The sequence below is a fragment of the Quercus robur genome, chromosome 8 (genome assembly GCF_932294415.1).
Source record: "Quercus robur chromosome 8, dhQueRobu3.1, whole genome shotgun sequence".
NCBI classification, from domain to species: domain Eukaryota; kingdom Viridiplantae; phylum Streptophyta; class Magnoliopsida; order Fagales; family Fagaceae; genus Quercus; species Quercus robur.
In genome coordinates this window covers 46,767,550-46,778,256 of record NC_065541.1, presented here as the reverse complement: position 1 = coordinate 46,778,256, position 10,707 = coordinate 46,767,550, and the positions used below count along the sequence as shown (strand labels likewise).

Here is a 10,707-nt window from a genome sequence, read left to right as displayed (position 1 = left end):
ATTTGATTTAATTTTTGGACCTCTAAATCAAAGTCCTAACTCTGTTCTTGGTTTAAATGAACTTACATATTTTATAATATATGTTTGCAATTGGAAAATTGAAAATTGTATAGACTTTTTCTTTTATTTTCTTTTAATTTTTTTTTTTTTTTTTGGAGAAGAAAAATGGTAAAGACTTGGTGTACTTAGAGTGCGTTTGGGAAGCGCGTTTTGCTTCCCAGACGCACGTTTACGTTTCAGAAATTTTTTTTTTTTTTTTTTTTTTTGGTCAAGCCGTAACTTTTTGACTTTTTTTGTTGTGAACAGTGCTTTTATGCACTGTTCATGGGTCTCACAAAATACATTTTTCAGCAACTTTTTCATTAAAAGTGGGTCCCACGATACTATTCACATATTTAAAAATTAGTTTGCTACAGTGTTTTTCAGTTTTCAGTTTCAGTTTTCAGTTTTCAGCTGTATCCAAACGGACCCTTAAAAACAAAAAACAAAAAGACTGAAAAAACATAGAAACCTGCGAAATGGTTTAATGGTCAAGCCGAGACCAGAGTTGGGAATCTTTTAGGCAAGGGTAACATATTCACATTAACAAAGGAACACAAGTTAATTAAAGAACACACAAATGTAAGAAAAGTCACATTTTGATGTTAACAAAGAACACAAAGGATCCCAAAGGTGATGTCATGTCACATGTTTCCTTCAAAGAAAAGACCAAAGACCATAGAAACTTTGGCCTGGGAAAACAAGTTTTTGAATCTCAACATCTCTCCAACGTGATTTCAACTTTTCATTTTTTTTTTTTTCTCTTTTACCAATGAAACTTTGGTATGGACTTAGTCATCCATGGAAAACAAGTTTTTATATCCTAAAAATAACTTTCCAACGTGATTCTCACCACAAGCAAAGTAACGTAACCCATTATCTAGGTTCGTTTTGTGCAAAACGAGTGTGAGTTGCAACGTACAATAGTTTTAGTTCAAAACCAAAAACCATATAAAAGAAATATTAATAATACAATCATGTCGGTCTGATACAGGGTGTGTTCTACACGTATTGCATTGATCAATCTCTCTAGAGAGAGTAAAATTCTCTACTGTCAAATACAGTGTATACATAACACAAACACAACTTATTCTCCATAAAATTTTCTATGGAAAAACATTAGTGTGTTCTACACGCATTGATCAATCTCTCAAAATCCACCCAACTTTCCAACAATTCATACTCTGTAGTTCTATTATTCTTGTTTCAACTTTCAAACTTTCCTCAAAAAGGAAGAAAAAAAAATTTCAAACATATGCTCAGAGAGGAGATTATGCCATTTGAGTTGTAAGTCAAGTCTCCAACATCTTAATCTTCTTAGGTTATCACAAAGACATTGTTATTAGAATTATCATGGTTAGAAGGGAATAAGTATATATTAGGAAGTACATATATTTTGAGTTTAAATTAAAACCTAAGGTAAAGCGTTTATTATTACAAATATAAATATATTTTTCTACCATTTTTTTTAAAAAAAAATGTGAGGATATTACAAGAACCCTCACGGAAGCAATTAATTTATAGGTTTTGGCTCATGGCTTTCTAGTCAATTTCTAAGATGAACATAAATTGTTTATGAAATTTTTATTTCTTTTTTTTTTTTTTTTAAAAGAAAGCTTTAATCTATGACATACGCTCTTAATAATAGTTTTTTATCATCAGACTAAGACATTAATCGATTTTTGTTGTTTACTTTATGTTTAAAGGCCGCCCAATTTTTCAGTCCAATTTCGGTCTTCTGTTCATTGATTAGATCCTTTATGCAAAGAGGCATGGGATTGAATGGCGCGTTGGAAAATTTAGTTAATATATATCCAATTAATGGGGGTGGAAGACATTAATTAATTAGTTAATCTTGTGTGAATTCGGTAACATTGGAAACTTTGGTCAATTTTATAAGGCTGTGAATCGAAGCTTTGATAATGGGAGACTTTGATAGTGGGAGACTACTGTTCATTCATTACGCGCGAGACTTTGCCCAAGCCCATCATCTTGTCGGCTTTGGTTGATCCTGTTATGGTAAGAAGACTCCCATATTGAAATACTGCAGTCAATTCCAATATATGGCAGGTAACGGCTTGGATTCAGTGTCAAGATGTAAACATGTGCCATCGATCTGATAAGTCTAGGGCAACTTCACAGTAGACCCAATTCAAGTCCCAAATTTTAGACTCGGGTCTATTCTACAATATTGTAGACTTAATTTGGTCTATAGCATACAACCTTCCACAATAGGATGAAAAGCTAGAGTTGGAAAATTGAATAACTCTAGTCAATCTCATTATGTTGGAAACTAGAGTCAATTCGATTTATCAAAAAAAAAAAAATGCTAAGATGAATTCTTTTATTTTTTATTTTTATATTAAGTGGAGAAATGAGGATTCAAATTTCAGTTCTCTTATAGAGAATAACTAAGTAATGTCATTAAGTTATATATAAGACAGTTGGTGACCTAAATTAATTTTATGATATATTGGAGAATTTCGCCAATCTCCAATATCATAGAATTGGAGATTAAGGGCCTGTTTGGGTAAGAATTTTTCATCACTTAATTTCCGTCACTCAATTTCCATCACTCATCACTCATCACTCATCACTCATTTTTTCACACTCATTTGGCAACATCACTTTTATTTTCATCACTCAATTTTTTCACACTATTCATGGGTCCCACACCTGTCAGCCAGTACAGTTTTTTTTTTTTTTTTTTTTTTTTTAGCACCCAACTCACCGAAGCTAATATATATATATATATATAAAAAAATAATAAAAAAAAAAAACCAAACCGAACAGCCAACCCAGGAAAAGAAAAAGAAAAAGAAAAGAAAAAAAAAAAAAAAAAAGAACAACGCCAACCCAGAAACCGAATAGCCAACCCAGGAAAAGAAAAAGAAAAAGAAAAAGAAAAAAAAAAAAAGAATGTGGTCAAAAGTTGCGGCTGTGGGTCCCTCATGTGTGTTTATTTACGGAAATGTCATTGAGTTATGAGTTATGGAAACTGAAAACAGCCTTTTGTTGTTTTCAGTTTCCATAACTCATAACTCAAAAATCAGAGAATTGAGTGATGGAAACAGAGTTATCGTTTGGCCAAACAACCTTTTTACTATGGGTCCCACCATTTTTGAGTTATGAGTTATGGAAACAGATAATTGAGTTATCAAAAAACTCAATCCAAACAGCCTCTAAGTGTTTAATTTATAAATTTCACTTTATTAATTGTAATAAAAGATATACTAAACTGATTTTTTGAAAGTTTCATAGTAAGGAAGGGAGGGGGGATTTGAACCTAGACATTTTTCTAGGAAATATTAAGAATTGCCAATTGAATTGCAAAACCCTTAGTATATACGCAACTTATTGAATGGCCAAAATATGTAACAAGATATATATATATATATATATATATATAAAAGCCTTAATCGATTAAGATTCTTTTTATATTTAGTATATGTTTGGATCGAGATGAAAAGCCAGTGTCTACGTCTGGCGTTTCCTTTTTTTTTTTTTTTTTTTTATGCATGCAGATTACACTGTTCAGGAGACATTATGCACTGTTCATGGGACTCATAACCACTTTATTCAGAAAAAAAAATATATATATATATTAAAAATGGGTCACACAGCACTATTTACACATTTAAAAATTATTTTGTTACAATATTTTCAATTTTCAGCAAAATAAGCTGTATCCAAATGGACCCTTATGGACTTGACAAAAAAAAGGTCTATATAAATTGTGGACAAAGTCTCCTCCAAATCAGATTGAACGAATCTCTCCAAACAAGTTGTATTAGTGTTAAAAATGTCATGTGACCAAAAGTGCATGTAATACTCATTTCAGCCACAATATAGTTGATTTGAGGTATTCCTTTGAATGTCCAAAAATTATATGTTCCTTATTCTCATGATTCATTATTGTTCTTGATCCTTAACAATTGACCGATTGCATTACGCGGATGGGGCTAAATGTATATTTATCTTGATAAGAGAACTTTGATAATTTTTTTTTTTTGAGAGAGAGTTTCAACCTATGGCGTCCGCTCCTAATGATAGCTCTTTATCATCAGACCAAGACACCAATCAGTTTTTGGTGTAGGCGGAGATTGAACCCCAGATCTCTTATTCAACCATCAAAGACTTTACCAGTTGAGGTAACTGGAACCCACAGAACTCTGATAATTTAATATAAATATTTTGTAAGTTTTTTTGTACTTTTTTTTTCCTTTTAATGTTTATAAGGAGATTTATCAAATTCTTCGTCAACCCAAGTTTCCAACTCATCATTATAGTTAACTCACAATTTCATATATTTTACTGTTTAAATTAAATTTTATGAATAATAAAAGTATATATATAATAGCACGGTATTTAAAATTTTAAATAATGTATGTATATTGTTAAATATAAAAAGAAAGGATAAAATTATTTTAACCGTGAAGTATTTGTTTGAAATAGAGAGGACTCTAATTCAATTTGAATAGTTAAAAAGCTTAAAGTTTTATTTTTCTTACACTCTCTGTGCTTATATAAAGCTTGGAAAATGCTAAATTTTAATATAAAGCTTTTAAAGTTATATTATCAATTTTAATATAAAAGCTTATAACGTAAGAGTTGTGCTACGACTATGAGCTTAATCATTTCACAATAAAACCTAAATGGTAAATTGTTACTAGTTCTCATCTAAATCCACAACTACTATCACTTTTTTATCTACTACTAACTGTTTGTCACCTAAAAGCTTTGTTGTGAAATTGTTATGTAACTGTTATGCATGCAGCTTTATTCATAAAGTAATGTGATAATTAATGTGAATAATGTCATAATAACCATTGTAGGGACACGATTTATTTAACGGCCCAAGAATGACGTTGGGCTCGTAAGTAAAGGGCCCTAACAATATGATTTGTAGAGAGTGGGCTTAAAAGATAGGACCTTAGCCGTAGGTTAACGGTTTAGTCGGGGTTTCTGTGGAAGCTCTTCTATGGGTGGACTTAGCTTGACTAGCTAAGCCTCTCATTAGAGTGAGTTACAGGGTTTAAGTCCTCAGACAGCGTCCGAGGAGCTCTGTGCCCTTCCCTTTTCCTCTCCTTTGCAGGATTTTTTCCTCCTCTAGCCGGGGGGCCTCTAGCCGGGGGGCCTCCCTTTTTTCTTCGCTTTCTTTCCCTTTTATACTAGTGTTCATTCCCCTTTTAGTGTCCACGTGTAAGTTCTTACTTTCTGGGGTACAGACCTGTCCTGTCAACCCATACCTAGAGTGGTTGGGGGTTGTTGAAAAAGTTAAATGGCATGGTTTGGAGCATGGGCTTGTCAGATGCAGGATTCCGTATTACGATGTTAGCAGCTTTCTCCTTTGCCCTACCCCTGTACATAGTTTGTCCTTTCCTTCTGGCGTTTTGAGAGGTGCTGAGCACAAGATCGTCCTCGGCTATGTCCTCGTGCCTTTCTTGGGATTTCATTATGCGTCCTCGGCAATAGCTCTCCTCGGCTTAGGCCTTGGGCCCAAGCGCAGAATGGGTCTGGGCCACGAATTATCAGGCCCCACAACCATATAATAAGAAAATTTTTAACCATTACCCAACATCTTGAGATCAACTCCAAGAAATTCTTCCTTATAATTACTTGGTTTGTATGAGATGGAAAGAATACACAAGCTTGAGGTAAATTTTTTTTTTTTTTTCTCATGTTTAAAAGTTGACTCACAGGTGTGTGTATATATATAATTTTTTTTTTTTTTGGGGGGAAGGTTTATAAGATTTGTATAATAAAATTCATAATAAACTATCACTTATATTAGTGTATTTTCCAAAATCTTTGATGATCCCCAATTATTATTTTTTTCAACCTAACCACCCAATTATTTCTTCAGCGAACACAAGGACAAAGGTTCTGCTAAGAAATAATGAAATATATTGGAATTTTTTTTTTTTTAGATTGAGAAATATATTGGGAATTGGAATCTGTAGCTTCTCATTAGTGCATTTTCCAGTAAGGTTCAGCCAATCTCACTTGGCTAATGTACCACGTGACAAATAGTAACCCAAAAATAAATATATATGTACACAAATAAGGAAACAATTACTCCGTTTATTTTGGGAAGTGAATAACTAAAGATTATTTATACATGGCAAGATTTGTAATACATGTAATTGCTTTTTATGAGGTCGGCTTCATAGTGATTACTTTTTATTATCTAGTTTAAAACGGTTTAGGATTTACATCTTCCTCTTTCAACTATCAAATTATCAACTAAAAAAAAAAAAAAACACACTGCAGAGTAAGTTACAATTGAAATCTCTCACAAAAACTCAAAGTTCAATTCTCTCCCTTTTTAATTCTCAAGAACAAAAAGAAAAGAAAAAATATCTCCCCCACCCTTCTTTATTTTTTTTTCTTCGAGAATCAATTAATAAAACGTAACAAATTAGAAATGATACAGTATATGAATGATTAATTAGGAAAGTACAACTTTGGTTAGTGCCTTATTTGAAATTAAATTTGAATTACTCACTAAAACTAACTATATTGGTCCTAGGTTTCTCTCTCTCTCTCTTTTTCTTAATTTCCTTGTAAAACAGAGAAAGATATGAAAGTGTAGGGAAGACCAGCATGCATCGTGTCTAGTCTTCCCCCCCATAGTGGGGGTAGACGATAAGCATTACTCTCACAAAATTCTTCACTCGCAATCAAAGCCCACTTATTTTCTAACCCATCACTTCAGTGAACTATCAATATAAATACCCCATTCTTACTACCTTTATTTCTCAAGCAAACATCTCTACTTCTCTTTCTTTGCACCTTGTCTGAAATTAAAGAACTCTTTTTTCTTCTCTTCTCTTGTTTTTCACTCCAACTCCGGTTCTCTTTGTAAGTCTCTCTCTTTATTTGTATTCTCTTATCTATCTATGGGTGTCCATACTTGGGCACCCAAACCCAAAAAATATTTAGGCTTGGGTTAGTGAAATAGACTTGTAGGGTGAGGATAGCCTAGATTTTTAGTTCTGATAAAGTTTATTCAAGTAAAGAGTAATATTTTTGTAGTTTGAATTAAATGGTATTTTATTTATAAACTAATTCTTTAATTTAGTTATATTTGTAACATAATCGCTTTACTATTAATCAATGAGTCAGCAAGTTCTAAGTCAAATAACACATCCTTTTCTTATAAGAAAAGGGTGCAGGTGAGTTTAATAGTTTATATGTTCAAAATATATTGAAAAAGTATTCATTTATTTAATTCTGAAAACGAGGCTTGTTTGCGGGTGTATGGGTTTAAACTTTAAATTACATTACTTGGTTCACTTTACATTTGTTTTTCTCTTGGTCGAATAAATAAATAAATAAGTTTTTCTTTATTCACACAAGAGAAAAAGGTTTTTTTTTTTTTTGTTTCTTGGGAAAACAACAAACAGAGGCTTGTACTTTTTCTTTTTTTTTTCCTCCCCCCCTACGTTAAGGAATAATTGGTTGAAATCATTTTAGTCTCTCTTAAAAATTAACACTTTTCCATTTTGGAATTTCTTTTTCTTGTTATTGATATAATTTTTCTTTTTCTAGTTTCCGTTGACCAATACATTAATAAATTATCTACGACCCATGCATGCGCGCACACACGTGCACATGAGTGTACACAGTATCTTTTGTGCACACAAACACTACGTGTGTAGGTATAACTATGAGAAGAATTTTATGCCTCTTGAACGGAAAATTGAACTAAATATTCATTGATACGGATGTCTTTTTGACCATCATGTCTTCACACCTCAACTCTTTCTTCTTGATTCTTTGCTACTTGAATACTAAACCCTTTTTTAGGATAGTGAAGTCAACTTTTTTTATTTTATTTTTTTATCAAATTTATACCACAGCAGTTGATGATTTATTTGTTTCTCCTATACATGTTTCTCCGAGCGTGGATTTTGTTTTATTTTCTAGGTATTTACGTTTCATTTTGAGTAAATGTTTTGTATTTCAAATTGTCTGCAGCCAGGTTAGATATGGCCACCACATACGAACCAAAGAACATCCTCATTACTGGAGCAGCTGGCTTCATTGCCTCCCATGTCTGCAATCGGCTTATCCGAAACTACCCAGATTACAAGATTGTTGTTGTTGACAAGCTTGACTACTGCTCAAACTTGAAGAACATTCTTCCTTCAATATCATCCCAAAACTTCAAGTTCATCAAGGGAGACATTGCCACTGCTGACCTTGTCAACTACGTCCTCCTCTCTGAGTCCATTGACACCATCATGCACTTTGCAGCACAAACTCACGTTGACAACTCTTTTGGCAACAGCTTCGAGTTCACAAAGAACAACATCTATGGCACTCATGTCCTTCTCGAGGCTTGCAAAGTCACTGGTCAAATCAAGAGGTTCATCCATGTGAGCACTGATGAGGTTTATGGGGAGACAGATGAGGATGCTGTCATGGGAAACATTGAGGCTTCTCAGCTCCTTCCAACAAACCCTTATTCTGCTACTAAAGCTGGGGCTGAAATGCTTGTCATGGCATATGGGAGATCATATGGATTGCCTGTGATCACTACTAGAGGTAACAATGTTTATGGGCCTAACCAATTCCCTGAAAAGTTGATTCCAAAATTCATTCTTTTGGCCATGAAGGGACAGCCTCTACCAATTCATGGGGATGGTTCTAATGTTAGGAGCTATCTCTACTGTGAAGATGTTGCTGAAGCATTCGAAACCATTCTCCATAGGGGTGAAGTTGGCCATGTTTACAACATTGGCACACAGAAAGAAAGAAGAGTGATTGATGTGGCCAAGGAAATTTGCCAACTTTTCTCTTTGAACCCTGAAACCTATATTAAGTATGTGGAGAATAGGCCTTTTAATGACCAAAGATACTTCTTGGATGTTCAAAAGTTGAAGACTTTGGGATGGTTTGAACGTACTTCATGGGAAGAGGGCCTAAAAAAGACCACAGAATGGTATGTCAACAATTCTGACTGGTGGGGTGATGTTTCTGGAGCATTGCTTCCTCATCCAAAAATGCTAATGGTGCCTGGAATTGGAAGGAAGTGTGATGGACCTCATAACAGAAATTCTGCTTCCTCTTATGTGGCAAACAATTCTATTGCGAGCGGAATGGTAGTCCGAAGTCCCCGAAGTCCAAAGAACAACCCCTCTACTCAGAAGCGAGGTCTGAAGTTTTTGATTTATGGTAAAACAGGTTATCTTGGGGGTCTTCTTGGGCAACTTTGTGAGAAGCAAGGGATACCGTTTGTGTATGGGAAGGGGCGTTTGGAGGAACGGTCACAACTCATGCAAGAAATTCGGACTGTTAAACCAACTCATGTTTTCAATGCTGCTGGATTGACTGGCAGGCCTAATGCAGATTGGTGTGAAAGTCATAAAGTTGAGACAATTCAGACCAATGTGGTTGGTACATTAAACTTGGCAGATGTCTGCAGAGAACATGGCCTCCTAATGATCAATTATGGAAGTGGCTGTATTTTTGAATTTGATGCAGAACATCCAATGGGGTCAGGTATCGGGTTTAAGGAGGAAGAGAAGCCTAATTACACTGGCTCTTTCTATTCCAAATCCAAAGCTGTGGTAAGTTCTTTCACTGTCCATTTTGATAGCCATTCCATTTTGAGAATTTCTTGATATATAGTAATGTTTTTATTTTTCATTTTGTTGCCAGGCTGAAGATCTTTTGAATGAATATGACAATGTTTGCACCCTTAGAGCCCGAATGCCAATATCCTCCAATCTGAGCCACCCCCGGAACTTTGTCCGAAAGATTACACAATATGAGAAAGTAGTTGACATTCCAAACAGCATGACTGTGTTGGATGAGCTGCTGCCCATGTCGATTGAGTTGGCCAAAAGGAACCGCAGGGGCATTTGGAACTTCACAAACCCTGGTGTTGTGAGTCATAATGAGGTTCTGGAGCTGTACAAGAACTATATTGACCCTAATTTCAAGTGGGTTAACTTTACATTGGAAGAGCAGGCCAAAGTTCTGGTTGCACCTCGAAGCAACAATGAAATGGATGCATCTAAATTGAAGAAAGAATTCCCTGAGCTGTTGTCAATCAAGGATTCCCTGATTAAATACATATTTGAACCCAACAAGAAAAGCGTTGCCGGTGCAGTGTCAAAATAAGCATTTCATGAACCTCGGCCGATGGACAGATCCAACAGATTTTGGTTTACTTTCTTCTTGTTTACATATAGCCATATTTCATTACCTTTCACTTGTAGCAGTTTCTTTTTGTTGTTATTTGCGGGAATAATTCCACTCGGTGGTATTGCTTGTTTAGTTTGACTATTGTTAGGAGCTTCTTGAGACAGCTTCAGTATATCTAAATGTACTGTCCACTCATGGCTATGAAATATTTGAATCTTAATATGTTAAGAAGTTTGGTAATAAAAGTTCAATTACCAGTTTAATTTTCCTTCTAAATGGATGTCGGCTCTTCAAATCTGGATGCAATATAATAGTACGACATTCCAAGTATGAAGTAATTTTCCCAATGAAATATGGTTAAAATTCAATTGATACTAATAGAATTCTCTTTTTCAATTAGTGACCAATTATTGAATTATAAAAAATAAAAAAATAAAAAGTATTACTATTGAACCTCTACATACCATATATTCAAAGTACCATTTTTCTCACGTTTGCACTATTGGTATC

The 10,707-nt window shown here is 34.2% G+C and overlaps 1 protein-coding gene across 1 annotated transcript; it reads left to right on the top strand.

Annotated features, from left to right (window-relative positions):
- Positions 1-6,818: 6,818 nt before the first annotated feature.
- LOC126696693 (trifunctional UDP-glucose 4,6-dehydratase/UDP-4-keto-6-deoxy-D-glucose 3,5-epimerase/UDP-4-keto-L-rhamnose-reductase RHM2-like) lies at positions 6,819-10,437 on the top strand. The gene is made up of 3 exons (XM_050393376.1): positions 6,819-6,903; positions 8,023-9,617; positions 9,709-10,437. The coding sequence occupies exons 2-3, from the start codon at positions 8,034-8,036 to the stop codon at positions 10,171-10,173; spliced, it is 2,049 nt and encodes a 682-aa protein (XP_050249333.1). The 5' UTR covers positions 6,819-6,903; positions 8,023-8,033; the 3' UTR covers positions 10,174-10,437.
- The last annotated feature ends 270 nt before the right edge of the window (positions 10,438-10,707 follow it).